At 43.2% G+C, this 16,686-nt stretch overlaps 1 protein-coding gene across 6 annotated transcripts in view; it reads left to right on the plus strand.

The window, feature by feature from the left end:
• Positions 1-15,988, plus strand: part of WDFY3 (WD repeat and FYVE domain containing 3) — a 325,015-nt gene extending 309,027 nt beyond the window's left edge. For all 6 annotated transcript variants that reach the window (XM_069093019.1, XM_069093035.1, XM_069093044.1 and 3 more), the window contains 8 exons: positions 116-295; positions 2,900-3,082; positions 4,930-5,026; positions 6,923-7,246; positions 8,122-8,233; positions 8,689-8,886; positions 12,842-12,993; positions 13,300-15,988. In XM_069093019.1, coding sequence (XP_068949120.1) covers positions 116-295; positions 2,900-3,082; positions 4,930-5,026; positions 6,923-7,246; positions 8,122-8,233; positions 8,689-8,886; positions 12,842-12,965 — 1,218 coding nt within the window. In that variant the 3' untranslated portion in view covers positions 12,966-12,993; positions 13,300-15,988. The remainder of the gene's footprint in view (positions 1-115; positions 296-2,899; positions 3,083-4,929; positions 5,027-6,922; positions 7,247-8,121; positions 8,234-8,688; positions 8,887-12,841; positions 12,994-13,299) is intronic.
• Positions 15,989-16,686: the final 698 nt, after the last annotated feature.

Below are 16,686 nucleotides of genomic sequence, written 5' to 3' on the forward strand. Positions count from 1 at the left end.
AATGGGTAGTCATTGAGGATGTTTTTAGTGGATTAGTGACCCTAATTACTAACACTTCTGATGCAACCTGGGGACTGCTGCCATTTTGCTGTTTTCTGTGTGTTCTTTCTTGTAGGCATTGCTTGGCCACACAGATACCGTTACCTGTTCTACGGCCTCATTAGCCTATCACATAATCGTCAGTGGGTCACGCGATCGAACGTGCATCATCTGGGATTTGAACAAGCTGTCATTTTTAACTCAGCTGAGGGGTCACCGAGCTCCTGTTTCAGCTCTTTGTATCAATGAATTAACAGTGAGTTGTAATGTACTAATGCTTATGTTTAGGAAAATAAGCAATTGTGGTGAAAGTGTTTGTTTTATCTTAATTATACTAAACTTTTTCTATTTTTGTAATAGGCCATTTTTACAAAAAAAACAAATATATTTTCTTCAGTTTATGTAATATTTGTAAAAGAACATGAATGTTCAAGTTTTTGAACCAAGATACCTGTATGGTAGCCAGCTATCCTCACTGCTCACCGCTTTTTAGAAAAAGATTTCATTTAAACAGAACATTATAGAATGTACTCATTTAATATCTAAAGAGTTTGATATTTTGCAAAGATGTTTTTATCTTTTATGAGATCGTAATATTTGGAGGCTGAGGGACCCCAGAGAATTCAGTACCTATGCTATCGGCTTCTTACATGAAGACTAAAACACCTGGCAGGTACAGAGACGCAAATTCCGGTGTAAAAGTATTCCCCACAAATGTTCCAAAAATTTTCAAAGATCGGTAGTAATTGGTATGCATAATATCTAATGAGCCATAAAAAGAAATGCACTGACCCCAAAACCACCCTCAGGGACCCAGTCCTGAAATACAAAGCAGGAGCAGAGCAGTGCCATTATTTATTTGTTTCTCAACCTCTGGGAGTGAAATGGATCCTTAGGAAACCGAGAAACAGAATATTGGGCATAATGCTAATAGAAGGGTCACACAGTAGGGTGCGTATGCTCGGGACCTGTAAATCTAAACCCAGAGCTGATCCTTGCAATAAATTTCCTACTGAGGTCATCAGGTGATTCCAGCTACAACGCTGAATGACATTGTTGTTCAAGTCTAGAAAGAGTCAGAGCATTTGTTAGAATGAGAATTCTGCCTTTCTGCAGGATGGCGGATCAATAATATCCAACCAAATTGATTGGGTATTGCTGATTCAAGCAAGTGGCTTTCTAAAAATGCCCACATCCAAAAATTACCTTTAATTTTAATAAAGGAGACTGTACCTTTATGGTAAGAGCACCCAAAGATACAATGATTTAAAAACACCATCAAAGTCATCTGCAAGTATCTATGTTGGCTTACCAAAAGTCTGGTTTTGTTTATTTGGTCCTAGGAGTAGCTTTGCGTCTGCCACTTCTCTCAAGAAGTTATTAAGAAATGGTTTGTTTCTGTTCAGTTTTCTAAACTAAATGTGAAAGCTGATTTACATCCATCTTAGTACTGAGCCTAAGGTGGCTCACATTTCTTTTTAATCCTTTACTCTAAAATGCAGTCCTTTTCCTGGCAACGTTTTCTCTAACATAAGTCACTAAGATTGTCTTTCAGTCCTTCGGGAAAGCCTTCCCTGGTACAGGGTGAAACAGGTTCTTCCACAATACAGCACAGAGCTGTATCGCCAGCTAATTCAGGATTTTTTTTTTTACTTCTGATGACTTAGAATTCATTGAGGAAATATTCACAGTTTGTAGAATGCTACATGCTCTAGCACATGCTAAAGAAACAAATTCTGTTGCTTTGCAAATATAAGTTTGTCAAGACCAAAAGCAAGCTTTATTTGGCTAAAATTGGTTTTTTGGCTTTGTTTCTGCCCTTGCTTTCTTAGTGAAAGAGCGCCATCAAGTGTAGGAGGAACCAATGCAGGATGGCCAGGGGTGGCTAGCATGGACAAGAAATGAGGCAGAGGTATCCTGGGGGCAGGAAAGTGGCCACAGGACGTGCAGCGTGGCTTGAGCTGGACAAGCACTTTTGCTTCCTCTTAGGCAGACCGACTTTCACTGTTGTTTCTGTTCTTGAGCAGGGGCTGTCAAGGCTGTGCAAATACATGTGATCATTTTCTGTTTGGGAGTGACTCAAAGCATGAGAGAGAAACTTTCTTAAAAGTTTTTTTTTTTTTTAAAGGGTCAGTAGGGTCCTTCCTGCTCATTGTAGTAACCAAAGCCCCTGCCCAAATGGGACCATACGAAGAGGGAATCAGGAGTTTCTTCCTTACCTATTTTTAGACCCTACTTGTGATGAAATCAATAAAATAGTTTTTCCAGTTGAGTTGTAGGGGAGCCTCAGTTTGGAAAATTTTTCCAAAAGAAATTCATATTATGGTTGTCTTCTGTATCAAGAGTTTAAAAAAAATGACTATATGTAAAATGTTAAAACTTCTAAAAGAGAAAGTTAGCAATTCCATTTATTAATAAAGATGGTTGTAAGCTAGATTCTCCCCCATATTAATTGTGCCTTAAGTACTCAAATTTGTTCTCATTTTATAAATTAAGTAGTGCTCTTTTATAACTTCTTACCAGTTAGCAGGAAAAGAATCTCTTCTCCAACTATATTACTTGCTGATATGCTTACGTAAGAAATTAGAAGAGCAATGGAGGCTTATTTGGGGATTGTTCTTACTGCTAAATTCAATATATTTTAAATTTAATCTAAGTCCGTTCTTTTAAAATTCTCTTTGAAGTTAAGAAAACATGCCCTAAATCATTAAGTACTGTAATGTTTCAGATACTTTAAAAAAATACTAATGAGTTCAGGGTTTGGATTTTTTGTGAGATTCTAGGGATTAGATGTGCTTCTAAAACTAGCTTGTATCTAGCTAGAAAAAAAAGGAGTCACCAAGTTGTCCTGTCTTTTCAGGGGGACATAGTATCTTGTGCTGGCACATATATCCATGTTTGGAGTATTAACGGGAACCCTATTGTGAGTGTTAACACTTTCACTGGCCGAAGTCAGCAGATAGTGTGTTGCTGCATGTCGGAGATGAATGAATGGGACACACAAAATGTCATCGTAACAGGACATTCAGACGGCGTAGTTCGAGTAAGTACATATATTGAATGCTGTGTTCTGCACTGAAATGCATAGCCCCTTAACCTGGCTTGGCAGCGCCTTTCCAGTATGTTCTAGTCCAGTGACCCTGCCCATATCACCCAATCTCTCAACTCCAGGCATTTTCACTGTGTGTCCCCAGACCTGGAATTCTCTCTGTCTCCCAACTGCCTCCAAGTCCCAGCTACAATCCCATGTTCTGCAATACTGCTTTCTCAATCCCCCTTGATGATGGTAACTTCCTTCATAGATTATCTCCAGTTTATTTTCTGTAGATCTTGTTTGTACATAGTTGTTTTCATGTTGTCTCCCCCATTAGACTGTGTGTTCCTTGAGTAGGAATTGTTTCTGCTTTTCTTTGAATCTGAGCACTTACCACTGCTTAGTAATAGTAGGTGCATAATGCTTTTGTTGATCATCACATTGCTTTAAACTAGACTTTGACCCTGACAGTGTAATGCTATGATAAGGGTTAATAGCCTCTCTCCATATCTAGATACCTTGACTTTTAAGTCCAGCAGCAAATGTTCTACATACTCTTAAGCTTAGTATACAGGGATTATACCTGCCTCCAAGTAGAAGTCATTAAACTTAAGAAGGATTTCAAGAGCTGTTTTAGGCTATATCTAGCCACCTGAAAAATAGATTTGGTTAGATCTTTACAAATAAAATACTCTCAGATTTTACTCCAAGTGGACAGACACATTTAATATGTAGCCAGAAGATGGCGCTGTCAGGTAGGTTTGCCTATGTGAGGGACGCCAAAGTTGGAAGTATTGCTTTACCTTCCCCCTTCAGAATTTTCAGAGAACAGGGTCACTCTTCCGCCCGCCCCACACACCACCAGCAGCCCAGGGCATGCTGCTTCCCTTTGCTCCTTACTTCTGTTCTACCCCTCACTCTGGAGCCCCAAGCTTTGATGAAAAGGATCTTGTGATTCGTCTTTCTTTGCTGTTTATGGGCTTATACAAGTGCTAATAAAATCAGAACCCTAAGATTCTGTCTCACTTGGCTCCACTTCCAGTGAGGGAAAAGACCAGGGCTCACACGTCTGTCCTCTTTAGTCCTAATACGCTTCTCCTCTCCCCCAGCCGTCTTCCTCTGTGTTTCCATCCCATTTTGCTGTTGTGCTTGTGGCCTCCATATCCCACTGACCTCCCGCAGTCATGGCAGCACCTTGTAAATTATGTTCCAGAAAGGCCTGGCTTAGGGAGTAGAATGGAGGAAGAGTAGTGTGTGAGGACGGACTCCACTCTCTCACTTCCTCTGTGAAAGCTGACGTTGCTGCCTCACAGGGCAGTTGTGAAAGCTTCCCAGGTCAGGATGTGGCCATGAAGCTGTCCCCATTGTAGGTGAGGAAATGGAGACTGAGGGGTGAGTATCTGAGTCAGGACTCTCACCCAGGGCTGCTGACCTCTAAGGCCAATTCTGTCCCTCTTTATTAAGCTCCCACATTGTGCCAGGCACTGTGCTAATGATTATCTAATATGTTGTTATTAGTACTGTTCTGTTTCCTATTTCTCGTTCTATTTAACAAACATTAAGTGTAGAAAAAGACCCATGTTTGGGTTTTTAATAACATCACTCTACCAGTCCTGCTTATGAATGAATGTGACTGGCAGGCATTATTTTTCTGCTCAGCCCAAACAGCTTTTCTTCTGTTATTTAATCCACAAGTATTTCCAGTCTTGTAGTGATCACTGGGGAAATAGACATGAGACTCTGGTACATATTTTTAGAGGTGATGTTATTTCTTAAGACTCTACAGAAGATAGCCAGTGACACCAAAATTGTGTGTTAAATTGACTTTTTAACTTCATTTATCATTTCAAAATCAGTTCTGGAGGATGGAGTTTCTGCAAGTCCCCGAGACACCAGCACCTGAGCCCGTTGAAGACCCAGAAATGCAGGAAGACTGTCCGGAAGCACAAATAGGTAGCAGTTCCTTTCAAAACCTTTTTTCAACGATTTTCCTTTATTTAACACAAAAATAAAAACAAAGCTAGGTATAGCGTTGTTTGCTCTGTCCCAGGCGCTCTCAGAGACAGGCCCGTCGCATTGCCCCTTGTGGTGTTAGGGTATCCTGAGGAGTTTGTCCGTCTCTTTCCTCTACTGTTATTACCTCCCCATTGTTAGGGACCAGTAAGTAGCACACCAGGTCCTTGTAACCACTTAATGCAAAGTAGCTTTTACAAGGGGGCATCGACTTCAAACATATAGCAAAAATAATGCAAACATTTCCTACAGTATCTTAGGGGTATACTCTCCTCCATACCACCCTAGTCTCTGATAGAGTAGACTCACTAGATTTAACTTAGTTCCTAGCATGGGTCCCACCCAGGTGGATCCATAGTCTGTCCAAAACATTTCCCTTATACATTCTCACTCTTGCCCTGGAATATGGTATCTTGTGGAGACATCTGAAGCGCTCCAAGCACGCACCCAGCCCTTCTGGCGGCCCCCAGCTATATCAGTATAAACTTAAATCACATGGCCGAGTTTCATAGCTTTAGTTGGGCTAGGCCAGGGCTGAGAAACCTGCAGCCTCAAGGCCACATACATGTGTCCCTCTAGGTCTGCAAGCACGGCCCTTTGACTGAATCCAAACTTCACAGAACAAACCCCCTTAGTCAAAGGATTTGTTGTGTGACTCGAGGCTGCAGGTTCCCTATCCCTGGCTAGACTTTCCTCATTTTTGAGAGACGGTTCCACACAGTGTGTCGTATTTTTGGTCAGATCAGCCACTCTCATTTCAGCTCACTGCCAAGCAGCAGGCACATCAGAATAGCTGGTGTGGGGCTGCCACTGCCCTTCATCCCCAGGTTATACTTGCTGTCTGTCCCTGTCCTGGGCAGTGCAGACCAGTCAGGAGGCCTGTGCTCAAAGCTTTACCTCCAGGCTTCAAATCCAGACCGAAAGGGGGAAGAATGACTCACCATTTGTAAAGCACATTAAAATTACTCTGACTGTATTGGATGCAAGTTTTTCCTGTAATATAGAAATACAGCACAATCATTTCAGGCTGCTCTTACTGGCTTCAAAGGGGGCTTGGCTCTTTGATTTGGAAGTCCAAGAGATGCCCTCTCCACAAAACATTTACCATCAAATGTTACTCAAAACTGATCTTCAAACTCTCTCAATGGAGGAGTCTGTCAGCATTGACTGAGTGCTCACTGTATACAATCACTATCCTAGGCCGTGAGTGAGTTAAGCAGGAAGGTGACTTTCCCCATTTCAGGTAAATGCTCTATTTGTTTATAACCTTGACTGGCAACAATAAGTAAATGTCTCCATCAGTAACTGTAGTTAGAAGGAAAAGACACCTGGATACTTAGGAAATTGAAAAAGATGGTGTAAGGCTCATTCCTCAAAGATAGGAGGATGATGTGTAGCCAGTGCGACTCAAAGCTCCCTCTTCTAACCCCGCTTTGTATTCAGATAAACTGTGTGGATTCTGCATCTGCTCATATATGTGCTGTTGTCTTTCCTGTTCGAATATAAGATCCCCTCAGTGGGATTGTTTCATTCTGTGTGCTCATATCCCCTCCACTAGCAAGTGCCTTGCCTATAGTAGATCAATGATACAGGCTCATTGCTTGATTGATAGATAGATACCTGGGTGGAATAGAAAACTAGGTAAGGAGGGGGGGATATGATTGGAAAGAGGGGGACCTTAACGATCGTGCTCATGAGTAGTGGTGGAAAAAGAAAATGCAATCCCAGCAATCACTCCGAAAGATGATAGCTTTTTATAAAGACCAGAAAGTTACGGAAATAAAATGTCTGTTTTAGAGACAGTCCCTCTTTTCTTCCTGCCGTTGTGTAATACAGGGCAAGAAGGCCAAGAGGAGGACAGCAGTGACTCCGAAGCCGAGGAGCAGAGCATTGTCCAGGACCCCAAAGAGCCGCCCAGTCAGCCGGGCAGCATGAGCCAGCGACCCAGGGCGACGTCTTGCCGGGCAGCGGCGGCTTGGTCGGCTGACAGTGGCTCAGACGACTCCAGGCGCTGGTCAGACCAGCTCAGTTTGGATGAGAAGGACGGCTTCGTTTTTGTAAACTATTCAGAAGGACAGACCAGAGTCCATCTTCAGGGTCCTCTTAGCCACCCCCACCCGTATCCTGTTGATGTGCGGCATTTTAACAACCTCAAACCTGGTAATTGAAACCTGAATCCTGCTCCTGTCAGCCCCACGGCAGGCGGGCATGGCCAGTGGAAGAGCCTTAACCGGGCTGGGGCAGAGAACAGGCTGGGTTGGGATGAGGTGGGAGAGCCTGCCTGTGTTCACACCATTATTTGCTACAAGACCTCAGGGACAGGAATGAAGGTCATTTTTCTGTATAGTATCCAAGGATGCTGTTATATCGTGAGTAGTCTGAAGCAAGCTTGTGGGCCCAGTATTTGAAGAAAAATATTCTAAAATGTAGAATGTTCCTGTATTTGTTTGTTTGATGACAAAGAAGAAAGCCCTTCTCATTTGGAGAAATCATCTCTGTTTTCTTGTCTTGAAAACCAGTTTCTTAAGAAAAAGTTTGCCCTCCCGCTGATGATAAATCTTGAGGGGCTCTCCCCTCGAGCATTGGCTCTAATGACTCCGGCAGGGGGTGTGGGATGAGAACATTCCTTGGAGATGCCCTTTCTAATCAGAGCTTTTAACCTGCACCTTCAGGAGCCATCTGGCATAGTTGACAATCCCTTGGGATCAGAAGGCCTTGATTCAGGACCAGCCTCTGTCCCTGGGAGAATCTGGGGAGCTTTAATCAGTTGGTTTGGCCTTTTGGAGCCTTACTTTCCTCATCCAAGAGATGACAAGGCTGGATTCAATGACCTCTGATGTCCTTTCCAGCTCTGAATCTCCGCTTCTGTACAGGATTAAGCCCTTGGCCAAAGGGATATGCTCTGAGTAGCTACAAAAGCAGCTTAGCATCACCCCGAGGGACCTTGGCTTTTATTCGACATGACTGAGGGGCTGTAGCAAGTGTTTGATTCCCCTCACTCCAAAATTTTATGTCTTCTTAATCTTCCTCTCCAGGATACAGGTGGGAGCGGCAGCTGGTATTTAGGAGCAAATTAACTATGCACACAGCATTTGATCGGAAAGACAATGCTCACCCAGCAGAGATCACGGCCCTGGGCATCTCCAAGTGAGTAAAAGCTTTCCAGAATGAAGTAGACTCTTTGACCAGTCACCAGTCAGCCAAGTCTTGAGAGAAAAAATATTAAATTAACTTATAGTAGTGTTTTGTGTAGGCCAAGCTGAGTTAAAGAAGAAGAAGAAGAAAAAACCAGTAATTTTAATTAATGTAATTTAATGTAAGGCGTTTTGCTTTCAGTGTACTCTCAGGGACCTTAGGTCTGGTGTAGATAGAACTAAATGGAGATTCCAGAGTCCTGGACGTGCAGCTGCCTCTTTCTTGGTCTTGCCCTACCTAGAAATGCACCATCTCCCGCTCCATACTCATCCCCCCCTAAACAGCTGGGTGATTTATGTGATGTTTGCTTGGGAAACTCCTCACCAAAGCACGTTCACCCACCAACTGTGTGAGCTGTGGTGGAGGGTGTTGTGGGGTCCCAAGTAATAATGTGGTTTTTCTTCCAGGGATCACAGCAGGATCCTCGTTGGGGATAGTCGAGGCCGAGTTTTCAGCTGGTCTGTGAGTGACCAGCCGGGCCGTTCTGCTGCTGACCATTGGGTGAAGGATGAAGGAGGAGACAGCTGTTCAGGCTGCTCGGTCCGATTCTCCCTCACAGAAAGGAGACACCACTGCAGGAACTGTGGCCAGCTCTTTTGCCAGAAGTAAGTTGGCCCGCTGGGGCCTAGTGACATCTCGGCTCTCCCGGTCCCTGGGCCAGGCTCGGAGATGCAGGGATGTTCCCTGCTCTCAAGGGGCTCAGACTGCCCTGGGGAGAAACCACACATGCAGGCATAAGGGGATTATGACACATTTCATGTAGAATTGGGTGTGTGACCTGAGCTTTGAAAGAAGCAGAGGTGTCTAGGAGGTGAGGCTGGGGGTGCCTTCCTGCCTTGTGGAGATGGGAGAGGTGGGTTCCCCATGAGGAACAAGCACGATGTCCAGCTTGGCCCCAACCCCACCTTTCCTCTCCCTGCAGAGGACAGCACCATCCTCCCAGCCCCTCGGGCCCACGGCCTAGGAGGCAGCTTGGACTCCTTACTGTCTCTCAGCTGCTATATCTAAGCCTGTGGATTTCCCTTTTGCAGCATCTCCCAGACATGGCGCTTTCTCTGTGCCCCTGCCCCACCTGTGCAGGCCTCCTCTCCTCACACCCCGGCGATGGCAGTAGCTGCTCAGGGGCTCTGCCTGCATCTAGTCTCTCTCTAGTCCAGGCCATTCTCCCATCAGCCACTCACACACAGCCCTGACCATGCCCACCCTCTACTCAAACTCCTGGCTCCTGATTGCCTCCAGGATCAAGTACAGAATGCTCTGTTTGGCATTCAGAGGCCATCCTAACCTGGCCCCTCCTGCCTTTCCAGGTCTTGTTCTTACTACTTTTCTTTTTTTGAGGCAGTCAGGATTAAGTGACTTGCTCAGGGTCACACATCTAATAAGTATCTTAGGCCAGATTTGAACTCAGGTCTCCTGACTCCAGGGCCAATGCCTTCAGGGATTTTGACATTCTTTGTATCCCCAGCATTTAGGGAAGTGCCTGGCACACAGAGGGCACTTACTAAATGCTTACTGATGGCTCACTGACTGACTGTAGATTACATGAGGAACATAAGTCTGGAGAGGTAAGTTAAGGCCAGACTGTGAAGGACTTTAAATATGAAACAGAGAAGATTCAGAGAAGCAGTAAGGAGAGCCGTGGGCGTTTAAGTAGGCGAGTGGCGTGGTTAGAGCTATGCTTGGGAGATGGAGCCAGAAGGCCCGTGCGTGCCACCACCTCCAGACCCCCTAAACAGAGTTAGGATCTTGAACAGGAAATCCAAGAAAAAAGCAAATTTTTCCAGCCTGGGTCAGCATAGGGATACGACAGAGAGGTTTGTGGACTGTGGATGCAGTAGACAAGGTTTGTGAGGAGCACGTGGTTGCAGGGAGAAGCTGTGCCCCAAAACAGAAAGGAGGCTCTAGACCCAGCACTTTGCAGGTGCAAAGATAGGTACCAGCCGTCAACGCTGCTGTTCACTGCTCACGTCTAATTCATGAATCCAGGCTGCAGGAGGTTGGCCCCTGTGCCCGGGTAATGGGGCCTTAGACTATGAACCAAGCAAGCAGCAAGTTCAGAAGCTGGTATTAGCCTTGAGGTGCAGAGCAGGATCTCAGTTCCAGCTTCTAGCCCAGACTCAAGCCTACAAAGAAACAAGCAGGCAGGAGTCCCGGACCCAAGGGAAGCCTGCAGTTCTGGCACTGAACCAGCCTGGCTTTCCAGCTGTCTGACAGTGACTGAGTCCAGCAACAATCTACTGTTCAAGCCTAAACCCAAGTCAGTAACTTGCAGAGCTCAGATCCAAGTTGGGGGTGGAGAGGTAGAAGGAGTGATCAGATAGTGCCTTGGATCAGGACAATTCAGGAGCCCTGAAGCTTACAGCTGCACAGCCCTGGGGTATCCCTGAGGTACAGGAATAATACAGCGCTCAATACCCCAAGAAAGGAGCAGAGCCAACCCAGATCTTTCCTCCATCATTGTCTAGAACCTGTCCCGAATACGAAATCCAAAGTTAGAAAGGGGGCTGGAGGAATGAGCAAAAAAAAAAAAAAAAGAATCCAGCTATAAAAAGCTATTGTGGCAATGGGGATGCTCAAGATAAACCCAGAAAAAGAGAAGGACTCCAAAACATCCACAAGCAAAGCCTCAAAGGAAAAAAATTCAATTAGGGTTCCTGGAAGAGATGAAGTTAAAAATATTTTTATAAGTTAAACGAGGACCAGAGGGGGGAAATGGGAAGGAAATGAGAGCTACAGAAGGAAGAATTGGAAAGGGAATCAACAGCTTGACCCAAGAGGTACAAAACTTTACCCAAGCATCAGACTCCCTGGAAATTAAAGTGGAACAAATAGAAGTCAATGACTCCATGAGACAACATGAAAAATTTAAATCAAAACACCCGGGGAAGGGGGGGAAGGGAATAGAAGAAACTGCAAGGAATCTCTTAGTAAAAACAACTAACTTGGAAAACAGATTGAGAGATAATCTAAGAGTTACTGAACTGCCTAAAAGACATGACCAAAATCATAAAGGAGAAATACCCAGGTCTCTTAGAACCAGAGAGCAAAGTGGAAGTGGAATCCACTGGTCATCCATTGAAAGAAACCTCAAAATGAAATCTCTCCAAATCCAGGACTTCCATGTAAAGAGAAACAGCCAGAGAGAAAGAATTCAAGAACCAAGCAGCCACAGCCAGGATCCCTATAAGGCATAGAGAACTTGGAATGTGATGTTACAGGAGGCAAAGGATATAGTGAAACCAAGTGTAATTATATTGGTTGGGAGGGCAGGGGGAAGAATGGACCTCTGAGGAAATAACAAACTTCCAGGCATTCCTGATGAAAAGACCAGAGCTGCAGAGAAACTTCAAAAGGAAAATACAAATACAAGAGTTAGAAGGAACAAATGGGTAAGGATGAAGGAAGGATTATAAGGGACAAGATCAAGTGCTTTTACTCTCACCCGGGGAGATGATGCCTGTGTCCCCTTGGAAGCCTGTCATTGTCAGAGGGAGTCTCATTAGACAGAAGGCCTGAGAATGATTCTGTTCTGTCTTGATGATCTCAAGAATGAGAGGCAGGAGAAGAGCATCCTAATGGGGGAGAGTGGAGGAGGGGCACGAGGGAAAGTCAGGGAAAAGTATCTCACTTAATCAAGGTGTGCAAGCCAAGGCTATACAGATGTAGGAGGGAGAGAAAAATCAGTGCATGTAAACTGAAAAAATAGATTTCAAAAACAAATTCCAGTTGATGAGATCACCTGTCATCGGCACACTGACCTCGCTGAAGTCAGTCTAGGTGTTCCTGCCAGCTGGTCCTGTCTTGGGATGATGGGGAGTCTCAGGCAGGAGAGCCATCTTCACTGCTCCCAGCTACCTCAGCTGATTGGCCTTCAGAGGCACCGCACCAATACAGTGGTTTTAAATACTCTCTAATTAGAGGTATCTAAATTCACATTTATGTGGATGGTAGCAAAAAGCTAGCTTCAAAGATCAGTTTTTCCAGAGAAGGAAACAAGGTCTTTCAAAAGCCAGGAAGCTGGCTGCGGCCCTGCACACGGGACCCTCCACTTCAGCTCCGAAGTAGGCTCCAGGAGTGTCCTTCTGAGAAAGGCTTTAGTGCCTCTCCAGACCTTCTTGTGACCTGGTGACTTAGCCTTTCAGTTATTCGTTTCTCTTCCCTTTTTTTTTAAGAAGTGGTTAGGTTACAGTTCATTTATTACATTACGTGTGTGGATTTACCTCAGTTCTTTAACTTTACCTGTAGAATGAGCCGTTGGACTGGGTGCCTTCCAAGGGCCCTTTCTGCTCTCAGTCTCTCACCTTCTATTCTTCCCTCCCCCAACCAAATATAGATCTAGTCCTGATTTTCCATCATTCCACCATTGACAGATAATTTAAAATCATTTTGTTTTTCAAATCAAGCATACATCATAAATTAAACTCTTTGATGTTCTTCCTCTTGCAAACTAGGCCCTACAATTGCTGCGTACTTTCCATGAATCTATCTGACCCAAGCAACGAAGAATGAACTGAGAAAAGGATATGTCACTCACTGCTTTATTTTTCCCCATTTCTTCAGGTGCAGCCGATTTCAGTCTGAAATCAAACGTTTGAAAATCTCATCTCCTGTGCGTGTTTGTCAGAACTGTTATTACAACCTCCAGCATGAGCGGTGCCCAGAAGATGGGCCCAAAAACTGCTGAGGCTTAAACAGGCCCACTGGAAACAAAGGTGCGCGGACCCCTTGCTCAGCCCCAGCCCTAGCTCTGAATGGAAAGCGTTGAAACAGTCTCTGTTTACACTTCTCATCATACTGTGTGTCTGAAGTACTGATCCTCAGCAAGACCAGTGCATTAAAGGGGCCCAGGAATCAGTGATGGAGGTGGGCCCATTTCAGGGAAGCAGCTCCGGGAGCCCGGGAGGTGGTTTCCAGAAGTAGAATTGCCAGCTTCCAGTTCTCCCCATTAGGAGTGGCTGTGGGAAAGGCAGGAAACCCTCCCCCACCTAACCATCTTTTCTCGTATTTTGTTTCTGTAGAGCTACTCAACCTCGTTTTGAAAAACAAGAAAAGGCTTTTTAGAAGATAGTTGTAAATCTGCCTTCTTTGCAAGCAACTGTGTATATTGTAAATACGTATAATGGCCTTTTTATCTAAATATGAACTTAATTAACAGCCTGTAACATGGGACTTCAGACTAAACCACTAATTTAATGAACTAAGAGTTTATCCGGCATCTCTCATCTATCGACTTAATTATGAATATGCTTAAAAAATCCTCCTCCAAGGCATCAGCCATGGGCTTATTTCTCCTTTCAAATTCCACCTATGCATGTGTGTCTTCTTTCAGTTGCCCGCAGCATCGTCATTTAAACTAGGCTAGTCACCAAAATAATGGGGCCCTTCTTTGTAAGCAAACAGTGTGGGAGAAGATTATTTTAGTTGTAAGATAACCAGGAATCACCACAATTTTCTTGGCATTTTATACCTGGCTACTTACCACTTCAGTGTTGTGCATATGTAATAAGGTCTCTTTTATACATATATTAGGGCTGCTGTTTGGGTCATAGTGTAACTTCTTAGCATTTAATAATTCAATCAGCTGATTCATGCAGTGCAGGAACCAGCCCAGACCTCCTTAAACCAATGGAAATATGCTTGCATGTAACTCAAGTTTCTCTTGCATAAAGTATAAGCACGCGTCTTTGGTGACTGGCTTATTTAAAAAAAAAAACTGTACAGAATTAAAATATAACCCTTGATGTATAACTGGATAGCGTCAGGACTACTTGAGGTCACCTCTACCATTCAATACCATCTACCTGAAAACAGTACAATTTATACTATATCAATGTCTATTTTTTGTTTTACTATGAATATAATTGCAATATTTTTAATATTCAGTTGTTTAATTTGCACCGTAAGTAGAACACAGAATAAATACACCTATAAGGATTAAAGCTGGTGAAGGGCCTACGGGTAGATAATAGGAAAGAGGCTTTGGTACTGGTATTTTTTTTAATGTGTGTTGAGAGAGAAAGAGAGAGAGTAATCTAGATTTTAACATTTTTCAAACACATAGTAATTCTAAGGCCTGTTATTTTTTAAATATAGAAAAGTTAATGGCCTTAAATAAGAAGGAAGGGCCTTTGTAAGTAGCACGTGCTGATAATACATTACACAAAAGCCAGTTTGGAGTTAAATTCACAACCCTCCATCTTGTAGCCCTGGTGATGGACATTCATAAACTTTAATGCCCATGCATTAAATATTACATATTATACACTCATTGGTGTATTACTATTCTTGTACCCAATGGACTAGAGCCAAGCAAGTGAAGGAGAGATTTTTACTTCCTCCTGGTGTCAAGGCACGCGAGTACCTTAAGCTTAAGAAAACTGATTCTTTACATATGTTTGAATCTATAGTCCAAGGATGGCCTCCTGTTAAATAAAACTTATTAAAGCATTTGCATAAATAAGAGAAATTTTCAAGTACTTTCTTGTTTTTATAAAAGGACTAATGGCATTGATGATTCCCCCTGAAAGAAGCTGTCCTCTGTCTCCACAGAGGAATCATATCATGTTACTGTACAATTTTTTTTTTCAAAAGCAGCATCTTCCCCCTAAATTCCCCATACTGCGTTTATTACCCCAAACCAAATGGCAGAGGTGTTTTGTCAAGGCTTGAACATATGAATCCGTGTCCTTAGTTGCTCAGGACTGACTCCTCTGTAACATAAATGTCGACGGGATGAACACTTTGAAACTTTCCGAATCCATGAGCAGAAAGTGGCTCCCCAACCCCACCTGGTCTTGTTTCCTCTGGCAGCTGGTGCTGTGGGCAACTGTTTTGTTCAAAGGAGTTTTCTTTTGTTCTTGCTTCTGATGCAAAGACGCGGAACAGCTCGAGCGGCGAGATCCAAACTCGTTTTCCTTGGATCGATTTCTGTTACCCGAGTCCACGTGTTGAACATAGCCTACTCACAATGTACAGCCATCTTTCCAAGTGGTCTCTGTTCTCTGCAAGTACCTCACATGCCTTCTTTCGCCTTGTTCTTGGGAGCGTCAGGATTCATGTTGTCCTAGCCATCTGTGTGTGTAGTGTGCAGGTGTAATGTCGTGCTTCTGAAAAGGTGAGCCGCCCACAGTGACCATCCACCTGGACAAGAGCAAAACACTTTAGAGAAATTATTTTGCACTTTCTTATGTACAAAGTTGGTAGAAACTTATTTTTTGCTTTATATCATTTAAAGAACTTTTGTTTTGGTAATTGAACTGTGTATAAAATATTTATGCAGTTAAAACTTTTTAGAAAGTATTTTTAATTTCAGCAAGTGTGTTTACTTGTTGCATGACTATTAACACAGCTGACTTTTTGTGTCAGTGCAATGTATATTTTTTGTCCAGTTATTAACTCGTTAGCCCTAGTAAACAGCCATTGATTTGTACAGCAACAGAACTCAATTGAAGATAACTAGCTAAGACTGGATTGTGGAATTTTGTACTATATTGCAGAATCCAATATCTGTTTTTTGGTGGTTATGTAAAAGGCCTGAAGAATTACTATGTAGTGTGCAATCTGTGATATCTGAATGTTCATTGTCTATCTGTCTGATGCAAAAAGGTAGATTAATACAATTACAATACATGATTAAATGCAATAGTTCAGGTACCTAAGTATTTTTTTTTCCATTTCAAATAAATACCTGCTATTTACCACCAAAAAGTTGTTTTAAGCTGTTTTATTTTTTTTTAAGCAGAGTCCAATAAAAACTTCCTGAACTTTTGTATAACTGGTTTAAAGCTTTATTTTTTCTGGAACCAGAGGCAGCATGGTGTAGAGGCTAGAGAACCAGGAAACCATTGGGCTCCAGTTCCACCTCTGACACATTCAGGCGAGGGCCCCTAGGTCCCTCCCTCATCTTCTCTGTGTTGTGGGCAACTCTCCAAGACTATAAATTGCAGGGTTAAAAATGATGACTGGCATTGTTAGAAAAGATGCCCTCACCTGGGAGTTCACCCTGGCAGTGTGGTCACATGTCCAGCCTCTATCCTCTCTTCAGTAAAACTCGGAAACCTCAGGAGTAGATATGAGAGCTAGAAGTGAGCGAGGATTCAACTCACTGTTGCACATACTTTATGACTGAAGTATTCCCCTCCACCGTAGTTCTTTTAGAGACCAGTATTTTGGAATGTAGTTTACCAAAATTTACCAAAATGTAAGGAGTATATTTTAATTGTTAAAACTGAATTTTGAGAGAGTTTTAATTATAATTTGTGCCCTGTAAACACCGAATGAGAAACTCTAGGTGACTGGAGAATTCCAAATTTGTTAATAAACATCACCCCCTTCACCTCAACTACATTATTTTTCAAGACCATTCCTCTGAGGAATAACAATGAAATTTAACTAAAAATGTTTGT

The sequence above is a fragment of the Petaurus breviceps genome, unplaced genomic scaffold (genome assembly GCF_028583685.1).
Source record: "Petaurus breviceps papuanus isolate PSGF00001 unplaced genomic scaffold, PetGlider_PUasm1.0 126, whole genome shotgun sequence".
Taxonomy (NCBI): Eukaryota; Metazoa; Chordata; class Mammalia; order Diprotodontia; family Petauridae; genus Petaurus; species Petaurus breviceps.